The sequence below is a fragment of the Octopus sinensis genome, linkage group LG18, assembly GCF_006345805.1.
Source record: "Octopus sinensis linkage group LG18, ASM634580v1, whole genome shotgun sequence".
Classification (NCBI taxonomy): Eukaryota; Metazoa; Mollusca; class Cephalopoda; order Octopoda; family Octopodidae; genus Octopus; species Octopus sinensis.
In genome coordinates, this window is record NC_043014.1 from 48,609,691 (window position 1) to 48,634,631 (window position 24,941).

At 39.7% G+C, this 24,941-nt stretch overlaps 1 protein-coding gene across 2 annotated transcripts in view; it reads right to left on the minus strand.

Moving 5' to 3' along the window:
* Window positions 1-13,056, minus strand: part of LOC115221783 (F-box only protein 15) — a 42,036-nt gene extending 28,980 nt beyond the window's left edge. Inside the window, exon 1 of one of the 2 annotated variants that reach the window (XM_029792011.2) lies at window positions 12,490-13,054. In XM_029792011.2, the coding sequence (XP_029647871.1) occupies window positions 12,490-12,593 (104 nt within the window). In that variant the 5' untranslated portion in view covers window positions 12,594-13,054. Of the gene's footprint in view, window positions 1-12,489 lie in introns of both variants that reach the window. The other variant, XM_036511020.1, reaches the window with a different exon arrangement.
* Between the last annotated feature and the right edge of the window lie 11,885 nt (window positions 13,057-24,941).

Below are 24,941 nucleotides of genomic sequence, written 5' to 3' on the forward strand. Positions count from 1 at the left end.
GTGGTGGGGGACAAACACAGATGCAAGCACACACATACACACACACACACACATATATATATACATTTTTACACTTTGATTTTTTTGCTGAATTTTTTCTTGAGAACACATTCTTCGTGGAAAATGGTGATTTTGACGTCTATATCAAGCATATAGGCTGTCCATTTCTTTAGTGGTCAGTCCTCTACATTTTGTATATATATATATATACTAGCAGTATCGCCCGGCGTTGCTCGGGTTTGTAAGGGAAATAACTATAAAGCATTTTTACAGAGTTATAGCCAAAAAATGGAAAAAAAATGATGGTAAATTTTTTTTGAGAGTTAAAAAGGTCGAGTTGCGTCCCCTAGACAGTCTGGTTTGTGTTTCTGATTCTCGACCCCATGTCGAATTTATTGATTTTTTTCAGAACTGGGGGAACTTTTCAAAATTTTCACTGTGTTAGTTTTGAATTATGACATTGGGCTATGTGTGTGTCAAGTTTCATCAGAATCGGTTGAAAGCCGTGGTCAGGGTGAGGGTACAACCTAACAGACACACAGAAACACACACAGACAAACTGCCGTTTATATATATAGAGAGATAGAGAGATAGATAGATATATATATATATAGAAATATATATATAGAAAGGCTCCTTTCAGTTTACATCTACCAAATCCACTCAGAAGGCTTGGGTCAGCCAAGGGCATAGTTGAAAACAAATGCTTAAATTGCCATGCAATAGGATGAACCCGGAACCCTGTCGTTGTGAAGCAAACTTCTTACCTCACAGCCATGCCCACACCCACGCAATCTATTTTTTGTGGAGGAATGTCATGTTGGAAAGTATTTCCTGCTGTGGTGTGTCGTATATCCTGTTGTGGTTTATTGAGACAACATGACTTGCAGAAACGCAAAGTTCTGCAGTTTTTTGCCTTTTTTCTTGGGAAGTACGAGAGAAAATGTTTTTAATTTGTTTCTGTGTAAATAAAAATGTGTGAGTGTACCTAGCTGGCCAATGTACTCTTCTTTCACTTTTGGATACCTTGTCAGTTAAAACATAGGAGAGGAGCTTTCTCCGTCCGGGTTGCGGATCCGTGGAACAAGCTGCCAGACGAGATGGTGAAGATGCCGACGACCGCTTTGTTCAAAGCCTCCCTGGACCTCAAGTGGCCTGAACTCTTTACATGAACACCACCCTGTACTTAACTCCATGTCCCCCTACATGGCCTTGCTATTTGCTTTTGAGCCAAATTAACTAACTAACTAACATCAATAAACGTAACTAACAGATCTAACACATGTGTAATATCTTTTCTACTCTGGGCACAAGGCCCAAAATTTGGGGGGAGGGGGCCAGTTGATTAGATTGACCCCAGTACACAACTGGTACTCAATTTATCGACCCCAAAAGGATGAAAGGCAAAGTCGACCTCGGCAGGATATGAACTCAGAACGTAAAGACAGACGAAATACTGCTAAGCATTTCGCCCGGCATGCTAACATATCTGCCAGCTCACCACCTTACATCATCATCATCATTTAACGTCCGTTTTCCGCGCTAGCATGGGTTGGACGGTTCGACCGGGGTCAGGGAAGCCAGGAGGCTGCACCAGGCTCCAGTCTGATCTGGCAGTGTTTCTATAGCTGGATGCCCTTCCTAACACCAACCACTCTGTAAGTGTAGTGGGTGCTTTTTACGTGCCACCGACACAGGTGCCAGGTGGGGAGGGCTGGCAGCGGCCACGATCGGTTGGTGCTTTTTACGTGCCACCGGCCTTACAATATGTGTAACATCAATATGATGACCTTTACCCTTCAGCACCCAGATTACTTTGTCAAAATGTAATAGTCATTCATTCACATTGCTCTGAATTAATCATGCATTATCTTGTAGCTTCAAGATTTTGATGATGCGATTGTTTATTTTTACAATGATGCTATGACCGTGAGAAGCCAAATCTAACAAGTTTGAATATAAACCAGGTAGAATATTTAGGCCAGATATGGCTGGTTTAAATGGTAAAGGGTTAACAGGCCACTTCTTCCATACCAGTGAGACTGATGTGAGCAAAATCCAGCCTGAAACTTTCGTTGACATTAATGCAAAAAATGAGTCATCATTTTAATGTCCATTTTTCCATACTTGCATGAGTCGGATGTTGTTTATTGGGGCAGATTTTTATTGGGCTGGATGCCTTTCCTGTCACCAAGCCTAATCTGTTTCCAAGCAAAGAAATACTTCCTCCTCCCCGCACCATGGCCAGACATGTTCATGAATGTTGGGAATGAATGACATTGGTTGTATGATAGTGACAATCATTTTACAACTATCACACAATGCCAAGACAAGGAGACACAAACATGCACAATCACACACATACACACACACACAAATGATAAACCATTTCCTCTACATGGATGACTATAAAATATTTACAGAGACAATAACTATTTAATAAATCTACTGAAAAATTGTTCCTAAAAAAATGAATTAAGGATTAGACAAATGTGCTAATGATGCAACAAGAAGAAGCAAATTAGTTAAAACGAAGAAGATTAAATTAGCTGCAGACACTAGACACCAGAACCAGAGACTTAGGTTTAACAGAAACTGATAAAATACAACAGAAAAGAAGGAGAAAATTAGAAAAGACTACTGCAGATATTAATTAAAACTGAACCTAATGCAAGAAGTAAGATAATAGGCATAAACACATTAGTTGTCTCAGTTTTAAACTACAGCTTCAGACAGAAAAACCAGGAAACCACTAACGATGTTCTGAAGCCTTCACTTGCAACTGGTGCAGAAAGAATTTACCCAACCCAGTGCACAGAGAGGACAGATGCAGTGACTGATATTACTAATATATTGAGATGGTAAAGCCCTGATGTCACCACCTCTAAGAGTTCCAGTCAAGAAGGACATCAAACAAGGTATCTCCTTGATTGACGCCCTTTGTTAAAGTTCTTCACAGCATGTCCCAAAATAGTTATCAAGAAGCATTGGTTGGAAAGGTGGTGCTAACATTAACAATGAGCACATCTCTGATTTTCATAGGACATTGTGCTCATTACAGAAATCAGCCGCAAACTATGCTGACGGACACTCAGAGTTCAGCAGTAAAGATCAAAATATATTTCTTTACTACCCACAAGGGGCTAAACACAGAGGGGAGAAACAAGGACAGACAAATGGATTAAGTCGATTACATCAACCCCAGTGTGTAACTGGTACTTAATTTATCAACCCCGAAAGGATGAAAGGCAAAGTCGACCTCAGCGGAATTTGAACTCAGAACGCAACGGCAGACGAAATACTGGTAAGCATTTCGCCCGGCGTGCTAACGTTTCTGCCAGCTCGCAGAAATAAACCACACGGAAACAAAATATGTGACCCAAAAACATATCACAAGGTCAAATTGTCATGGTAACTGATGAAATTGAGGACATGAAAAATTGTATCTTTGTAAATATGCTACAACATGAACTGTGTAAGAAAGTAAAATAACAACAAGCATGGACTTTGATATCACCTTCCAAGAAAGCCACAGTATTCTCTGCAGATGAAGGGTGTCCTTCATCTTCTAAAGTTGATAAACTAACATTGTACTTTACTTCTATGTATACCTAGAACATTACCTCACTCTTGCACCTGAGTGCATAAAATGCATTATTACATCAACCAGTCAGTAATCATTTGAAACAGCTGTAAAGACCTGACATGATTACATCATGCAAATTATATACACAACTTTTCATATGAATACATTCCTGACACCTATTACCACTTGTCTGTCATTCTTCTGTATATACTTGATTCTGATCGTCCTTCTAGCGCACTGTCCTTCTTCTGCCTAGCTCAACCGAATGAAGCTAAAATTTAAGATTCTGATCTCTCTGAGCACCACTAGGTGACTTTGCCACACTTAAAACTAGCATTTTATCACCCATTGTTTATATATATATATATATATATATAATAGTAAGGAACATAATTCCAAAACTTACAGGGAAAAATTCAATTAACAGTTTTAAATCAAATATATATATACACACACACACACACACACATGAAGTGTAGGTGACTGTGTGCAACTGCTTGGCACCTTGGGCAAGTATCTCCTACTAAATCCCTGAGCCGAACCAAAGCCCTGTGAATAGATTTGATAGAAGGAAACTGAAAAAAGCCCATCTTGTTTATATGAATGTGTGTGTGTGTATGTGATCGTCTCCTTGTCTTGACATCACTTGACAGTTGTAAATGAGTGTCACTGTCATACAAGCAGTGTCATTCATTTCCAATATTGTGCGAGAATATCTCTGGCCATGAGAAAATATTTTGCTTGGAAACAGATAAGGGTTGGCAACAAGTAGAGTATCCAGCTGTAGAAAATCTTCAATAAAATCTGTCCAACCCATGCAAGCATGGAAAAATGGACATTAAAATTATCACTATTTCCTTTATATATATATATATATATATATATATATATATATATATATGTATATATATATATATATATACATACACACACACATATGTGTATACACACACACACACACATATATGTGTATACACACACACACACACATATATGTGTATACACACACACACACACATATATGTGTATACACACACACACATATATATATATATGTATATACACACACAAACACAGAGACGGACACAATTTTATTGAGTTAATTCTGTTTAAATTCTATGTTTACTTCCAGCAACATCAAAGGCTTTATTTTGAATCTTTATATCTTTTTCTTTGAACAAGCAGAGGAATGTGTGTGTGTGTGTGTGTATGCACAGGTATGTGTGTGTTTCGTTGTATTTCTCATTAAGTTAAAAATACAAATGTCTTTATAAACGTATTTATTACTGAAATATTATGGGAAAATGACTGTACATATATACACACACACACATATATTTATAATTACATCTATTACTGAAACATATGAGATATTAATTGTATACACAAATATAAAGCAGATTTGTTACTGAAATACATGGTATTAATTATACATCTACATACATATATTACATATGTATATCTCTGTATCAACCAAATTATCAGATGTTATACATGGCTCGTCACAATGCACTTTCTTGCACTGTTTAGCTTTAGAAAGATGTCCACCAACACACCTCACTGGCTTGGCAGGAAGGCATTGCTTGGGTTTCCCCTAAACAGAATGCCAGTCTGTTGCTGAGTTATCCACTTGCTCTTGAGTGGACTGAAGCAACATGAAATAAAGTGTCTTGCTCAAGAACACAACACACTGCCAATTTGTGAATTGCAATCATGAGTGCAACACCCCAACTACTTGGTCACATACCATCACACACACACACCAGCACTCTGTGAGTTATGACAATGAGGGTTCCAGTTGACTCAATCCAGGGGTCACCAAACTTTTTTGACCATCAACCCCCTTTAGCCACTTCTGCATTGACCCCCTTTAGCCACTTCTCCTTCTGTGTTGATCCCCTCTAGCCAGGTATTTTCATAGAAAAAAAAGCACCTTCTTGATGTAAATAATTTTTGGTGTTAACATGGTCCAATTTGAATTTTTTCTTCTACGGAATGAAGAGCAAGACTTCTTCTATCATACTCTCAATTTTAGTCAACTTGTGCTGCAGGGTCTCGGAGGAGATAGTGTTAGTTGAAGGCTACCAAACCTGCCATACACAGATAACTTCAGCTTTATATATAGAGAGATTGACAGCATCAATGAGATGGATGAACATGGCACTGACTAAGTATTTCAAGCAGTTCATCTGGGTGAGCTGGTCTTTTGCACACTGACCCCGTTTGACCCCTTGGCTATCATAAACTCCCTGTAATTCCTCGCTGACTCCTAGGGGTTCCCTCAGACCCCTTTGACGACCCCTGATCCAATCAATGGAACACCCTGCTCATGAAATTAATGTGCAAGTGGCTGAGCACTCCACAGATTCGTGTTCCCTGAATGTAGTTCTCAGGATTCAGTGGGACACACAGGATGTGACGAGGCTACCCCTTTGAATTACCAGTAGTATTCACTTTGCCGGCTGAGTAGACTACAGCAACATGAAAATATGTGTGTGTGTGTGTGTGTGTTTGTGGCATTAGCACTTGTAACTCAAAAGAGAGCTCCTATAACGCAAAGTGTGGCAGTCAAAGTACATCAGCAAAAACACACTTATTGTTGTGAGGGGATGGTAGTGGAGAGAGAATAACAGCCAAAGTGTTAGGCAGCAAAAGAAACAAAATGTTAAGGGTGCCCCCATCCTATATTATCTATAAAGAAAGAATACAAGTGGGTTGCTGTTCACTATATATATATATATAGAGAGAGAGAGAGAGAGAGATACACACACAGAGAAGGTGGTGAGCTGGCAGAAACGTTAGCGTGCCAGGTGAAATGCTTAGCGGTATTTCGTCTGTCGTTACGTTGTGAGTTCAAATTCCACCGAGGTCAACTTTGCCTTTCATTCTTTCGGGGTTGATAAATAAAGTACCAGTTACGCACTGGAGTCGATGTAGTAGACTTAATCCCTTTGTCTGTCCTTGTTTGTCCACTCTATGTTTAGCCCCTTGTGGGCAATAAAGAAACATATATATATATATATATATAGATAGATAGATAGAGATAGATAGATAGATAGATAGATAGATAGAGAGAGAGAGAGAAATAGATATCTTGTTAACTCCCACTCTCTTTCTCTCTCTAGGTAAATGTTTCTGCCCTCATTCTTGCTCTCTTTCTCTTCTTTTCTCTGGGTTACCACGGACCTCCTCTACAGCAAGGCATCTGTTTCTGCCTCTCTATCACACTCTAATCTATCATCATCTGACACAAGATCACCTCCTCTAATGCCTCCTCCCCTCTCAAACACTCCTTGTCTTGCTAAGTCACTTGGTGAACCCTGCCAGTGCAGGTGCCACTTAAAAAGCACCCAGTCCACCCTGTAAAGTAGTTGGCATTTGGAAGGGCATCCAGATGTAAAAAAAAAACAAGCCAAAACAGACCTCGCCCATGCAAGGTGCCACTTAAAGAGCACTCATCCCACTCTGTGAAGGGGTTGGTGTTAGGAAGGGCATCCAGCCATAGAAACCATGCCAAAACACACTCAGAAGCATGGAGCAGGGTCCTACCAGGCCAGCTTCTATCTAACCATCCAACCCATGCAAGCATGGAAGGAAGATATTAAACGATGATGATATATAATTTTCATCATTTTACAGCCACTTTCCAGGCCCACACGGATTGCATGGATCCATCAGGATTCATGTCAATTCTCTATGTATATCTATACCTATATATGTATACATACATATATATATCATCATCATCGTTTAGCATCCGCTTTCCATGCTAGCATGGGTTGGACAGTTCAACTGGGGTTTGGGAAGCCAGAAGGCTGCACCAGGCTCAGTCTGATCTGGCAATGTTTCTACGGCTGGATGTCCTTCCTAACGCCAAGATGCCCTTCCTAACGCCATATATATATATAAATATATATATATATATATATATAAGCAACAGGATATTCAGATATTCAATCATTTGACTGTGGCCATGCTGGAGCATCACCATTTAGTCGAACAAATCGACACTAGGACTTATTCTTTGTAAGCCTAGTACTTATTCTATTGGTCTCTTTTGCGGAATTGCTAAGTTACAGGGACGTAAACACACCAACATCAGTTGTCAAGCGATGGTGAGGGGACAAACACTGACACACAAACATTTATATGGGTGTGTGCGTGTGTGTATGTATATATATATATATATATATTATATATATATATATATATATATATATATATATATATAAAGCTGAAGTTGTCTGTGTGCGGCAGGTTTGGTAGCCTTCAACTAACACCATCTCCTCCGAGACCCTGCAGCGCAAGTTGACCAAAATTGAGAGTATGATAGAAGAAGGCTTGCTCTTCAAATCTGACCATGTTAACACCAAAAATTATTTACATCAAAAAGGTACTTTTTTTCTACGAAAATCCCGATTTTTTGACTGCCGTGTCACCATTTTTCGGTGTATTTCAACCAGAAAAATGCTCACTTAAAGAGAATAACAAGCTACATAATGCAAAATTTTTACTTTTCAAAAATTCCAATTCTAAAGGGTCGAAACACCCAAGATAAGCAACAGGATATTCAGAGCTAATGCAGTACGATTGTTTCAAGCAACTCCATTTAATTGAACTTAACTCTATGTATCTATGCAGCTGGGGATTGCTCTGCATTTAAATTGCTGTAACGATTGCATTGTTCTATTAAATGTAGTCACTTGAAACGATCGTACTGCATTACCTCTGAATATCCTGTTGTTTATGTTGATTTTAATCACCTTATTTTGAAATTGTATGGATAATACTGTATTAAATTCTGGTGCCTCAACTTAAGTACCTAATTCATCTGAATCTATACATATATATATATATATACTTTGTGTGTGCGTGTGTATATATATATATATGTATATATACATTGTGTGTGTGTGTGTGTATGTATATATATATAATATATATATATATATGGGTGTGCATATATATGTGTATATATGTGTGTGTATATATGTGCATATATATGTATGTATATATATGTGCATGTGTGTATATATGTGCATATATATGTATATATATGTGCATGTGTGTGTATATATATATGTGTATATATATGTATATATATATATATGTGCATATATATATATGTGTGTGTGTGCATATATATGTATATATATATGTGTGCATACATATGTATATATATATGTGTGCATACATATGTATATATATATGTGTGCATACATATGTATATATATATGTGTGCATACATATGTATATATATATGTGTGCATACATATGTATATATATATGTGTGCATATATATGTATATATATGTGTGCATATATATGTATATATATATGTGTGCATATATATGTATATATATGTGTGCATATATATGTATATATATGTGTGCATATATGTATATATATGTGTGCATATATATGTGTATATACATATATATATATGCACATATATATACATGCATATATATATATGCACACATATATATATGTATATGCACATATATATATACATATATATATATGTATATGCACATATATATATATGCATATATATATATGCACACATATATATGTATATGCACATATATATATACATATATATATATATATACATATGCACATATATATATATACATATATATATATACATATGCACATATATATATACATATATATATATATATATAATATAGCACACACACACACACACACACACACACACACACACACACACACACACACATATATATGTATGTATCTATACATGTACAATATATATATAAACACACACACACTCGACGGGCTTCTTTGAGTTTCTGTCTACCAAATCCACTCACATGGTTTAGGTCGGCCCGAGGCTATAGTAGAAAACACTTGCCGAAGGTGCCACGCAGTCTCATTGAACCTGGAACCATGTGGATAGGAAAGAAGCCTTCTTACCACACAGCCACTCCTGTGCCTATATATATTTATTAATATTTAGCAGAAGCAACAAAGTGACTCAGGGGCTGAGAGTTCTGTGTGCTATCACCTATCAATATACGTATAAACTGCATCATGTTATTGAAATGTATGAGGTATTAATTACACACATATATAAATAGCCACATATATAACTGAGCTATATGATACATAATCATGACAGTACAATAGAAGAGCCTGAACATGGTCATTTGATCTGCTAGAAATAGTAGATAAATCTCCTTTGAAATGCACCCAACCATCTCTAAACGGATACATTTGATATTTTTGATAGGGGTTACACTGTTCTAGAAAATAACCAGTCTTTGATCGTAGGTATGTTCACACCTGATCAAGAAGATAGCTTTAGACTGAGAATTTTTATAATACATATTTTTTATATATGTGTATATATATATATATATATGATGATAGTGGTTCCAGTTATGACCATCCTGTCATTTTAGCCACCTCCAAGAACTAACTCATCTAATGTATCCTTTTTCTTTTTTCTATTATTCAAAAAAGAAAGATATGTAGTCTGAAGGGTGTTTTGCTGCTGTTTCTAGCAGATGAACCAGAGCAACATCGTTGTGTTGCACTGTAGTATCTGTTTTAGCAGCTCTGTACAACCTTTACATGCAACTTCAAGTTCCAGAGACAACAATAACAGAACATCATCACCAACATGGTTAACGGTTACACGCACACACACCTATATATGCATACATCTGTATATATACATAGACACATGCATGCATACATATATGTATATATACACATGCATGCATACATATATGTATATATACACATGCATTCATATATGTATGCATATATATATATATATACACATGCATACATATACAAACGTGCATATGTATATACATACATGTACATGCACATATCATCATCATCGTTTAGCGTCCGTTTTGATGATGATATGTGCATGTACATATATGTATGTATATACATATGCACGTTTGTATATACATATGCACGTTTGTATATACATATATATATATATATATACATACATACATGCATATATACAAGTATATGATATACATACAAGCATATATATATTCATATATATATATGCACACATAAATACACATACATTTACATATGCATGTATGTTTGCATGTGCGTGTATATATATATATACACACAAACGCACACATACATATACACATGTATACATCTACATATGCATATATGTGCATAAATATATATATACTGTGCATGTATGTATGTATTTATACACACTAACATTAGGTTCCAGGTGTAACACAATAACAGAACACTTTGGTAAAGATGCTGTCGGGTGCTGACAAAACCTTTTGGCTGGTTTCCAGACTAAAAGACTTTCTCAGAACCAGCAGCTGTCTTACCACTACTATTACTACTACTACAAGACAAGACAACGGGGGGGGAAGCCTATAAGTGGTTGCTTGACATGCTAGAAATAGCAACCAAGTAACCCTCAAATCACAGCCATATTAGACAACATAGTCCTAGATGTCCCTCCTCCCTCCTACCGAAGGAATGGTCACGGCCAAAATACTTTCGTTCATAGGTCTACTAGATCAGAATCTACCTAGAATTTACTACTACTACTACTATTATTACTACTACTATATTTACACCTTAATCAAATAATTATTCTTCGATTGAAAAATAAAAATTTCTGTTATTTTGCCAATAAACGAAATATATCGTTCGATTATATGACATCTTTCATAATGTTGCTTTGTTGTTTTGCCACAGTTCATCAAAGTCTTTGCTGGTTTCAATTTGGCTGCTGTTTCTAGTAGGCCGAACCATCACATACAGGTTTTCCTTAGCTGGATTTTGGCTGTTTCTAATATGTCGAGCTACCACCACGCAAAGGCTTTCTCGCTTGTTTAATTTGGCCGTTATTTCTAGCAGGTCGAGCTACCACCACGTACAGGTTTCCTTGGCTCGATTTGGCTGCTGTTTCTAGCAGTTGGGGGGGGCTGCCCCCACGTAGAGGCTCCGCCGTTTAATTCCATTTGGCTGCTATTTCTAGCAGTTGGGGGGGCTGCCCACGTAGAGGCTCCGCCGTTAATTCCATTTGGCTGCTATTTCTAGCAGTTGGGGGGGGCTGCCCACGTAGAGGCTCCGCCGTTTAATTCCATTTGGCTGCTATTTCTAGCCTTATGGAAGACTTAAACAGTCAACAACGACAAATGTATATGTTGAGGTGAAGGGGGGGGGGCATAGGTAAAAATATATTGAAAGAATCATCATTAAAATATTATGTAATGAAATGACACAAGCGGAGTCTGTAGTGGTGTCCATATATTGTGGAGGGGATGTCCACTTGTTTATGAATGAACAACTGTGGTTTCAACGTCAGGTCAGCTTTCACTGGATAAAAGCAACGTTCCATCTTGTCTTTTATTTCCACACTTATGTCTCCAAGTCTAGATTAATCAACGTGTCATTTAATTTCTGTCTCTCTCTCTCTCTCTGTCTTTAAGCACAGTAGGTGTGATTTAAGGGAGATTTGGCTGCTATTTTTACCATGACGAAACGACCATGTAGAGGTTCGCTAATTGGCTCGCAATAAAGTTGTTGTTAGTGTTGCTGTTTAACCCCAGGACAGCCTTTATTGAGCAAGCCTAACAGAGAAGGCATTCCAACCGTGACCATTGGGTCATTTTCGAGGTGCGTCTAGGACTACATTGGCCAATGTGTCCTTCCTTATTTCAGATGCTATCGTGGTATTTCGGAGAGATTTTAGTGCTATTTCTAACATGCTGTGGGTGGCTGGCACGGAGCAGTGTTGCCTTTGTTATTGTGGTTGTTGTTGTTGTTGTTGTAGGAGAGAGAGGCAAGGGTGGATTGGATGGCGTGACACATGTTGACTGGGGCGGACGAAGACATGACACAGATAAACAGATAAAGATTACTGACCTTGTGATAACAGGGAGCTTATGTTTGGAGAGGTAATCCCGTACGTTGGCAGCAGTGGACCCCTTGCTCGCTAATCCTGCCGTTTTGCATGTGGGTGGCTCCATCCTGGGTTGACTGACGCGACACCCCGGGTATCATGCGGTTCTGCTGCTCAGAGCTCAGGGGGACCGGCTGTGTGTTGGTGGTGGTGGTTGGTGACCTGGAGGATGGCACACTCGACTGTTCATGCAACTCTTTATTAATTATGACGACTAGAAAAAAAAAAAAAAGATTTTTTCGGTTGAAAAAAAACAAACCGTTGCGGAGTTACACCATTGTGGAAGGAGAGGCTGCGTCGCGACAGACGCCACGGTTGGAGCGGAAACTGGAAGCTTTCTTTTCACGGCATACGTAATCTACCTATAAAGTCGCAGAATTTCCTTAATTAGCAATGTCCTCCGTTTCAAACTTCTAGTTTTATGGCTCTTCTCTTTTACTTGACATCTATTTCTTTAATATGAATATTTTTATTCGAATTACGACATGTCGGAAACCATGACCACCACCGCCGCCGCCACCACCACTACTACTATACGTAATAATGCGAGGTGCGCGCGCGCGTGTGTGTGTGTGTGTGTGTAATAGATTTTACATAAGCAATGTATGTGTGTGCTAGAACACGTAAGTGTATGCACATGCGTGTGTATGCATTTGTTTATGAGTGTGCGTGTGTGTATGAGGGAAAGAGAGAGGGGGAGGGAGAGAGAACGCTTGTGTATGTGTGTATGTGTGTATGTATGTATGTGTGTGTGTGTGTGTGTTACGTAGTGTACGTGAGGGAAGATATCTAACATTGCCTAGATAAGAACCTATCCTTAACTCTCAGAACCACTTCCTGTTCAGCCATTTTGAAACACTCAAAATAAACATCACGTGAAGAAATTCCCGCAATTTTATTTTCCGAGTCTTTTCCCATCTCACAGAAAACAGAAAACCAGAAAATCATACGCTCTTCTCGAGACAATGTTTGCCCTTTATTTACATTTCTGTTTCTCAAGCATTTTCAATAAATAACCGAAATCTTCGTTTTGCAAAAAAAAAATTCTATGCTTATTAAAAATTGTTTTTGATTTTTTAAAATTTAATCTTGTTTACTATTATATTTGTAACAATATATTGATTGTAAACGCAACTTTGGATATCAACAATTAACTTTTCTCTATTTTATGTAATTTTATGAAAATGTATATTTTTAGAATGACTATTTCCTTCCTTGTTTTTTAATATTCTCCTCATATTAACAAAAATCGAGGTAAGTCTCACACCAAATGTTTGTTTTCACGAGGATTATCGTTCAAATTCTGTCAAGATTGAGTTTCACCATTCACCTACGGGTCGTTACAGATCGCAAATTGATTTAATTAAGTGCCTACCTAATCCAATGAAATCATTAGCTACTAAATGGTAAGCAAGCCGTAGTAGCAGTGGTGTGTTTTGGCGACAAGGAAAGTACTACTATAAGTAAACAAGATAACACTAGGCTGAAAGTAATTCGCTAAGACAATCATCTTGTTTATAAAATAAATATTACATGTTTATACAGAAGACAATTGTTTGTATTAGATTGTATAGCGAAAACGTGAGGTAAATGGTTAAAAAAGTATTAGTCAACTAGATTAGAAATTATATATAGGTTTCAATTTTGGCACAAAGCCAGCAACTTCAGTTGGAGTTAAATCAATTACATCGACTACCAGTACTTAACTGGTACTTATTTTATCGACCCCGAAAGGGTGAAGGGTAAAGTCGGCCTCGGTGGAACTTCAATTTGGAACGTAAAGACGGATGAAACAGTCGCCAAGCATTTTGGCCGGCATGCTAACAATTCTGCTGTTAGTAACTTTACGTGAATGAATGTACATCACTGCATGGTTGTAGGACTTCAGTATGAGATAAGTGGGGTGTTGCACCTGGATGCATTGCGTGACCTGTAATTAGTTAGGAATGAAGGTAGATTACTTTAAATATGGACTTAAGGGTACAATGTTTAAGATTTCAACTTTAATACGAGCTGACTGAAACTATATAAATGGGTGTGTGTTTGTGTAAAGCTGAAACAATAGTATCATCACACCCTCCTATTTACAAGTAGTAAACCAACCTCACTGGAACTGGTCCCAGAAAACCTACCCAATACACTGTAAATTGGTTGGCTCCTAGAAGAGCATCCAGGTGTAGGAACCAAGCCAAATCAGACAGATACATTGGATCCTGTTGAACTGTCCAATCCATGCCAGTAGAGGTAAGTTGGATGGCCTAAGAAGACCTGGGGAGGATGAAGTGAAAACAGTCAGTCTCACTTGGTCTGAAATCAAGGATGTGGCCCAAGATCACATCCACTGGCATGAAATGCTCATGGCCTTCTGCTCCTTACAGAATAATGTGGGAACTGGCTGACAATACACACACAAATATACATGCTGCTCCGCAAACAAAACCAAAACAGGACTTTCCAAGTGCAGGTCCAGGGACACACAAGGCCAGTAGGTGCCTCTGATATACATATACAAGCTTGGACTTAGATCCTCCTACAAAGTGAGACACATAAGGCAACGACCCTCTTCTAACATGGTCAACCTACCATGGTTCTCATGCCTGTCAAATCGGTTCTCATGTATTTTAAATCTTTTGGAATTTCTGAATTCCAGGAGTTGTTAGACAAATCCTTTTCCTTTTTCCTTCTTCCAGAGTTTAAATCATTACAGACATTGCATGGCACAGGACCAGCAGACACAAAATGGGATTTACCAGACAAAACCAATACAACACCACAATGTTTTGCAGTGGTTGGAATTTGTTTCACAGAAGGATTTTCTCATAATTCCATTTAGCCAAGTAATTTTGAGGATCTTCCATAGACACTGCTAGTGGAATGTGTCAAGATTATTGGTCACCATGGTTGACATTTTCCATGTTCCACAACTGTATAAAATATTGGAAGACCTACCGCACTATATCGCTGAACCTTTACATCAGTATCAGTGTTTGTTGTTGCCCAGATTTGGCACATATATTGGAATATGGCCACTATTTATATCACAGTCAAGCATGACCGTCGAATATTGGGCCTCACAGAGACAATGACGAAACACAGAGATCTCTGGATATATGCTGTGACTGCAAAGACCCGACAAATAATGTGAGTTCATGGCTGCTTCCTGCACCAGTTTTGCATAGCACCAGCCCATCCAAAGTACCTTGGTTTACAGAACGACCTGCTGTGCTTACCTTGGATTGTAGGGTGACCTGTGCTTGAGGAGACCTATTGAGTCAAGTACATCAACATCAATATAAATATCAAATGGAAATTGTAGTTGTGATACCTGTGCCGGTGGCATGTAAAAAGCACCCTCTACACTCACAGAGTGGTTGGCATTAGGAAAGGCATCCAGCTGTAGAAACACTGCCAGATCAGACTGGAGCCTGGTGCAGCCTCTTGGCTTCCCAGACCCCAGTTGAACCGTCCAACCCATACTAGCATGGAAAATGGACGTTAAACAATGATGATGATGATGATTGCTCATAAAGCCCTGCTACAAGAAATTGTCTGCTTATTCCATAATCTGCTTGCTATCCAATGAAGGTAAAAGATTGTGTTATGGCATTAATTAACATCACATACGAATTTTCACAGCTGATTCTGATCCCAGTCTTTTAGTGTTTGCTCATTGAGCTTTGCTTGTTAGTTCTTAGGGTGCAGATGTTGTTTCTACCAACAGTGTGATGTCATCAACAAGGGTCAGATCACAAACCCTTTCCATTCCTCTTCACCACTGTCTTTCAATGATTCCACTAGTTGCTTTCTTCATCACAAAGTCAACAACTAAGAAGGAGCTAGTGGATGCAGCCCTGATGAACACCAGTAATTATGCGAAAGGTCTCAGTATGGCCAGTACCTATTCTGCTGGAGTCTTTGTGGAGATTCTTGAAGACGTACAATTTGGGGATACTATATGGTTGAGCAATTTTCTCAAGCAGTTGCTAGTAGGTGGTGTCAAAGCACTTTTCAGAGTTCACTATTCTAAGCACTGTTCCATGATATTTCTTAGCATGAAGATTTGTGCAAGAGCTGATGGAATGAAGTTTACCAGATTTTATCTTTGAAAACAGCAGCTGCTTTTTGAATCTATGAGCTCTCTGACAATGTACTCTTACTCTTTCTGCTCTTTTACTTGTTTCAGTCATGTGACTGTGGCCATGCTGGAGTACTGCCTTTAGTCGAGCAAATCGACCCCAGGACTTATTCTTTGTAAGCCTAGTACTTATTCTATCGGTCTCTTTTGCCGAACCGCTAAGTGACGGGGATGCAAACACACCAGCATCGGTTGTCAAGCAATGTTAGGGGAACAAATATAGACACACAAACATATACACACTCACATACATACATACATACATATATATAAATATATATATATATATATATGATGGCGGTGCCTCAGCATGGCCACAGCTCATAAGCTGAAACTAGAATCAATCAATCAATCAATCAATATATATATATATATATATATATACACACACATATATATGATGGGCTTTTTTCAGTTTCCGTCTACCAAATCCACTCGTAAGACTTTGGTCGGCCTGAGGCTATAGTAGAAGACACTTGCCCAAGGTGCCACGCAGTGGGACTGAACCCGGAACCATGTGGTTGGTAAGCAAGCTACTTACCACACAGCCACTCCTACGCCTATGTAGTGCAATGTCTTTGTCATCCATGCCAACCTTCTACTTCCCACCCTTTTCTTTCCAGGTCACTCCAAATCAGTTTTGCGGCTCTACTTTACCACATAATCTAGTTCTGGTATTCTGCAGCAGTTTCTCCTCTCTCCTCTGCAGTTTTTGCCCTGATATTTAATAAACGGAATAAATAGGAAGTTGACCAGATTAACAATGAGAAGTCTGTGTGGAGTTACCAAACTGAGATGAATGTTTGAGATTAGTAATTCTTCATTCATCATATGTTTATTATTAAAAATTGTATTGGACATAATCATGTAGTGAGGTACGACAGAGAAGCATAAGAAAGTTCTTTCAAGGCATAGTTTGGTTATACAGATCCTGTAGTTCTGTACACTTAATGTATGCTCCAGCATGGCCACAGCCTTAGGGTTGAAATGTATAAAAGAATGTGTATATATATCATCATCATCATTGTTTAATGTCCGTTTTCCATGCTAGCATGGGTTGGACGGTTTGACTGAGGTCTGGGAAGCCAGGAGGCTGCACCAGATCCCAATCTGATCTGGCAGTGTTTCTACAACTGGATGCCCTTCCTAATGCCAACCACTCTGAGAGTGTAGTGAGTGCTTTTTACGTGTTACCAGCACAAGGGGCCAGAGGAGCTGGCATCGACCACAATCAGATGGTGCTTTTAACATGCCACCGGCATGGAAGCCAGTCAAGGCGGCACTGCCATCGGTGACGTTCAGATGGGGCTTTTTACGTGCCACCGGCACAGCGGTCACAACAGCAATATCCAATTGATTTGATTTTGATATTGCTGATGTTGATGTACTTGACTCAATAGGTCTCCTCAAGCACGGCATGTTGCCCTATGATCTAAGGTACTTTTGAGTGGGCTGGTTTTGCGACACTGGTGTAGGTTACAGCTGTGTACTCACTTTATTTGCCCGGTCTTCTCAATCACAGCATATCTCCAGAGGTCTCGGTCTTTTGTCATTGCCTTTGTGAGGCCCAACATTCGAAGGTCATGCTTCACCACCTCATCCCATGTCTTCCTGGGTCTCCCTCTACTCTGAATTTCTAGTCTTCTAAGAGATGATAGCCTCATAAATAGTCCCCACTCTACCCATTAAGAAAGCCCCTCCCTTTTGTTGCCTGTTTGCCATCCATCTCCACACAGCACACTCTTGGCCAATCCCCTCCAAATATCACCCCATTTCTTTTCTCCATCAACCCCCCCACACCACACACATGAATACATGCATACCAAGTTCAAAAATACTTCTGGTTACTTCAAACAAACAAGACCACTGGCCCTAACAGTGTCCCTTTCATTACACTCAAATGTTGTATCCCATAACTCACTGCTATACTGAGCAAGTTCTTCAACCTCTTACTATGGTGATATTTCCTGGTATTTGGAAGCACTCCCTAAACTGGCTCATGTCAAAGAAAGGCAGTCCCTCTGACCTTACCATCTATCACTTCAATGCATTTATCTCTAATACCTCTAGTCCAGCCACTCTACCCCTGCCCTTTATACCTCCATGTCTGTTTTGTAGTCTACTGTCCCCTTTTGTAGTCCAGTTCTTTCTTTTGTAGTCCACTTCCCCCTTTTGTAGTTCACTGCCCTATTTTGTAATCCAGTGTCCTCTTTTGTAGTCCACTGCCCCTTTTGTAGTTCACTGCCCTATTTTGTAATCCAGTGTCCCCTTTTGTAGTCCACTGCCCCTTTTGTAGTTCACTGCCCTATTTTGTAATCCAGTGCCCCCTTTTGTAGTCCACTGCCCCTTTTGTAGTTCACTGCCCCTTTTGTAGTTCACTGCCCTATTTTGTAATCCAGTGTCCCCTTTTGTAGTCCACTGCCCCTTTTGTAGTACACTGCCCTGTTTTGTAATCCAGTGTCCCCTTTTGTAGTCTACTGCCCCTTTTGTAGTTCACTGCCCTATTTTGTAATCCAGTATCCCCTTTTGTAGTTCACTGCCCTATTTTGTAATCCAGTGCCCCCTTTTGTAGTCCACTGCCCCTTTTGTAGTTCACTGCCCCTTTTGTAGTTCACTGCCCTATTTTGTAATCCAGTGTCCCCTTTTGTAGTCCACTGCCCCTTTTGTAGTACACTGCCCTGTTTTGTAATCCAGTGTCCCCTTTTGTAGTCCACTGCCCCTTTTGTAGTTCACTGCCCTATTTTGTAATCCAGTGTCCCCTTTTGTAGTCCACTGCCCCTTTTGTAGTTCACTGCCCTATTTTGTAATCCAGTATCCCCTTTTGTAGTTCACTGCCCTATTTTGTAATCCAGTGTCCCTTTCTGTAGTCTACTGCCCCTTTTGTAGTTCACTGCCCTATTTTGTAATCCAGTGTCCCCTTTTGTAGTTCACTGCCCTATTTTGTAATCCAGTGTCCCCTTTTGTAGTCCACTGTCCCTTTTGTAGTTCACTGCCCTATTTTGTAATCCAGTGTCCCATTTTGTAGTTCACTGCCCTATTTTGTAATCCAGTGTACCTGTTTGTAGTTCACTGCCCTATTTTGTAATCCAGTGTCCCCTTTTGTAGTCCACTGCATTAACAATGGTAGTCTCCAACACTTTGATTCTCTCCCCCCCTCTCTCTCTCCCTCTCTCACTCCTTATTATTCACCACCAGTAGTACAGCTTCAGCAGAGCCAGATCTACTGGTGACCTACTCTCTTACATCATTCACCAGTGGGCTTTCACTTTAGAGAAGCCCAGAGAAGGCAATGGTGTTGTAGATGTCAGCAAAGCTTTCAACCATGGCCTGCCTGGTATGCAAATCTCTTACCAAAACATCTCACTCTCAGGCTTCACCCATCTCTCATATCATAGGTCAGTAGTTTATTATATGATTGCACCATTGTAGCATGTGTTGACACAGTTCTTTCTGCCCCACTTTCAATCAAACCTGGTGTTCTCCACAGTTCTATTTTGTCCCCGACACCTTTTCTTCTATACAATGGGGAATGTGAGCAGGTGGAAAATATCAAGTTGGTGCTGGGTTTTTGAAGAGATTGTGATTCTTTTAAGTATTCAAACCAAGTATAATATATTTTAAACTTATTTTTCAAAACACCAAACATAAAAGCCTGTCTTTGTTGCAATTAGGACATTGGGTTATTAGTAAGCAGAAACATTAATTATAAACTGCTGGGAAAAATTATCTTCTATCAGATTAAAATTATCTGCTGTTGAGTTTTACTTTTTTTAAAGTTTTTGCAAATCACAAGAAAAGGTGTTTATAAAATACTGTTGAGTGAAATGAGGTCACTGGAATACTTGGAGGGCACTGGACTACAATGGGGTACTGAATTATAAAAAAGTAGCAGTGGACTACAGGAGGGTGTTGTACTTCAAAAGAGGGTGCTGGACTATAAAGGAAAGTAGGGGACCAGAAAAAGGGACAGTGAACTACAAAAGAAGGCTATGGACTACAAAAGGAGGTGCTGGATTACAAAAGGGGCAGTGGACTACAAAAGGGGACACTCGATTACAAAAGAGGGAACTGGACTGCAAAAGGGAGCAGTGGGCTACAAAACAAACATGGAGTTATAAAGGGCAGGGATGGAGTGGCTGGACTACAAATGGAAGGCAGTGGACTACAAAAGGGGCAGTGGATTACAAAAGAAGGGTGTGGACTACAAAAAAGTGGGGGGGGGGCTACAAAAGGAGGTGCTGGAATACAAAATAGGGCAGTGAACTACTAAAGGGGACAGTGGACTACAAAAGAAAGAACTGAACTGCAAAAGGGAGTAGTGGGCTATAAAACAGACATGGAGGTATAAAGGGCATGGATGGAGTGGCTGGACTACAACAACAAGAACAACAATTACAGCAACATGTTTTACATGATACAATGGGGACATAATACAAGAAAGCAAAGCCCTGTCATATATACTTGTATGATCCTTTACTTGAAAATCTCCCTTGACTCCCAGCTCCCTTATGTAAACCCTTAGAACAACGTGTCAAAACATTGGGTTTTTTTCTCTTTATTGTTTAGTTGTCATCAATACTTAGAAGGTTTATTGAAAGATAAAGCTTAACATGAATTAATATAGTAGGGTTCAAAAGAAATGGCCATCAGACTTATAAAGGGTCTGTCTACATTGGATGAAAGGATGGTAGAATTATTTAGAGGAAGTTCCATGAGAAATTTCAAAGTAAAAGGTTCAACTCTCACAGCAAGATGAGCTTTGAACTTCAGTTCTCGTTTGTGGCATGCGTTAAGTTCACGGAGGAGTAGCATTGCTGTGTAGGTAATGTGCTGCACTCTCTTTACTCTTTTATTTGTTTCAGTCATTTGACTGCGGCCATGCTGGAGCACTGCCTTTAGTCGAGCAAATCGACCCCAGGATTTATTCTTTGTAAGCCCAGTACTTATTCTATCGGTCTCTTATGCTGAACTGCTAAGTGACGGGGATGTAAACACACCAGCATCGGTTGTCAAGCAATGCTAGGGGGACAAACACAGACACACAAACATATACACACACATACATATATATATACATATATATGACAGGCTTCTTTCAGTTTCCGTCTACCAAATCCACTCACAAGGCATTGGTTGGCCTGGGGCTATAGCAGAAGACACTTGCCCAAGATGCCACGCAGTGGGACTGAACCTGGAACCATGTGGTTGGTTAGCAAGCTACTTACCACACAGCCACTCCTGCACCTCAGATATATATATATCATCATCATCATCATTTAACGTCCGTTTTCCATGCTAGCATAGGTTGGACGGTTTGACCGGGGTCTGGGAAGCCAGAAGGCTGCACCAGGCTCCAGTCTGATCTGTCAGAGTTTCTACAGCTGGATGCCCTTCCTAATGCCAACCACTCTGTGAGTGTAGTGGGTTCTTTTTACATGCCCCCGGCACAGGGGCCAGAGGAGGCTGGCAAACTTGACACAATAGGACACCTCAAGCACAGCAGGCCCTCCTGCAAGCCATGAACTCACTTCATAAAAATAAACATTAGAATAGTAATAAAGGGTGAAGAACAAATATATAGAGCATGTGTTTATCTGGCCAAAAAAAAAAAGAAAAAAATGACCATCCCTAAATACAACAGAGAGGTACTAATCTATCTTTATTCAAATACAGTGAATGGAATTTGAGTGGAGGTGTGGTGGATGTTAGGAGGCTTAGGAAGGCGGTGATAAGTGTTGGTACTTTGAGACAGGTGAAGTTAAAGTTTATCTAAATTATCTTTTCTATTGTCCTATTGAAAATAATACCCAATGATATCCTGTTTATGACTCAGGTTAACAAGTAGATTTCCCTCATTTCCAACACCTGTTGAGATTGGATTGTAGGGAACTCCAGGAGTTTCTATCTGTATTTCGAGCAAACACAGGCTGTTTTGTCTCCCTTTTCACATATATTATGTCATTCTAGAGTACACATGCATATACACAAACACACACACACTCACAACATATATATACATATGTGTATATATATATATATATAATAATATATATATATATATATTATAGATATTTACATACATACACACTGATACACCCATTGACACACACACACATACATATGACATATATATATACATATGTATGTGAAGGTGCATGGCTCAGTGGTTAGAGCGTTAAGCTTATGATTGTGAGATTGTGAGCTCGAATCCTGGACCGGGCTGCATGTTGTGCCCTTGAGCAAGAAACTTTATTTCATGTTGCTCCAGTTCACTCAGCTGTAGAGATGAACTGCGACGTCACAGGTGCCAAGCTGTATCGGCCCCTTTGCCTTTCCCTTGGATAACATCGCTGGCATGGAGAGGGGAGGCTGGTATGCATGGGCGACTGCTGGTCTTCCATAAAACAACCTTGCCTAGACTTGTGCCTGGGAGGGTAACTTTCTAGGTGCAATCCCACGGTCTGTGTTGTGACTGAAGGGGGTCTCAGCACAAATATATATATATTATATATCTACACACATGTCTGTCCACCTGTGGCCAAGGAAGACCATCAATGACCATCGTCCATGCAAAATGCCAGCAATGCCTATGCATGAGGTTATTGCACCAGCCGCCAGCTCACCCATGCTTGCCACAGCATCCTCCTTCACAACTGAGCATTGGAAATTCATTACTGAGTGCATAACCTAAAATTTCAAGTTCAATAGGGCTTGTATAACATCCCACAGATCCTCTCCACCTTACTGATATGATACAAGGAAAAAAACCAGAGCAAGATATCCTGTGTCAATATGAGTCAGAGGTTTGAGAATATGGGAATGTTAAGATCTCAAGTGAAAGCAAAAAAGTCCCCCCAAATATTCAATGCCACTCCCTGCATATCTGGTTTGACAAAAGCTGAGGTGTGCCTCATTCCTAGTGGTCTTCCAGCATGCCATCCCAGAATTTCTAACAGACTGTAATACTCTTTACTCTTTTACTTGTTTCAGTCATTTGACTGCGGCCATGCTGGAGCACCACCTTTAGTCGAGCTAATCAACCCCGGGGCTTATTCTTTGTAAGCCCAGTATTTATTCTATCGGTCTCTTTTGCCAAACCGCTAAGTGACGGGGACGTAAACACACCAGCATCGGTTGTCAAGCGATGTTGGGGGGACAAACACAGACACACAAACATACACACACACACATATATATATACATATATACGATGGGCTTCTTTCAGTTTCCGTCTACCAAATCCACTCACAAAGCTTTGGTCGGCCCGAGGCTATAGTAGAAGACACTTGCCCAAGATGCCACGCAGTGGGACTGAACCCAGAACCATGTGGTTGGTAAGCAAGCTACTTACCACATGATATTTGTTGAACCTACACTAGCTGCATCTGTCCTTTTGACAGGTCCGTTTTTAGTCCTGCCGGGTCGTTAGCAACCCTCCTTACCAGGCTAGCTTAGCGAAAGTGTCAGTTTAGTAACCAATAACCTGACCGTGTGATACGTTGTACTGGATGCTATGTTACTGGTAGCAGCCATGAGAAACCTCATGAGTGACTTCTGTGTATGTGTGTATATGCACATGTGGAGGCTCAATAGCCCAGTGGTTAGGGCAGCTGACTTGCGGTCGTAGGACTGCAGTTTCAATTCTCAGACCAGATGTAAGTGTTTATTGAACGAAAACACCTAAAGCTCTATGAAGCTTTGGCAGGGGGTGGTGGCGAACCCTGCTGTACTCTTTCACCACTACTTTCTCTCACTCTTTCTTCCTGTTTCTGTTGTACCTGTAATTTAAAGGACCAGCCTTGTCACATTCTGTGTCACGTTGAATCTCCCAGAGACCTACGTTAAGAGTACATGTGTCTGTGGAGTGCTCAGCCACTTGCATGTTACTTTCACGAGCAGGCTGTTCCATTGATTGGATCAACTGGTTGTAATTATTCTACCCAGTATGTAATTCCCGATGAAAAATCTAATTTCTATTTCAAGAAGAGTTTTTCGTTTTTGTCTTTGGAATTAATTAGAATGTCTATTGGATCTGTACCAACCTGGATTATGAATTAAGGATTGTCTACACCTACAATTTATACTTCATATATATATATGTATATGTTTGTTCCTTCTCGAACCACACCTGGCTCATAGGGCCAGTTTCCCATATAGATTCCCCACCTGGACGAGACGCCGGTCTGTTGCAGGTGAGCTGCAAGATGCAGGAGGAAAGAGTGAGAGAAAGTTATGGCAAAAGAGTCAGCAGAAGTTCATCACTACCTTCTGCCAGATCTG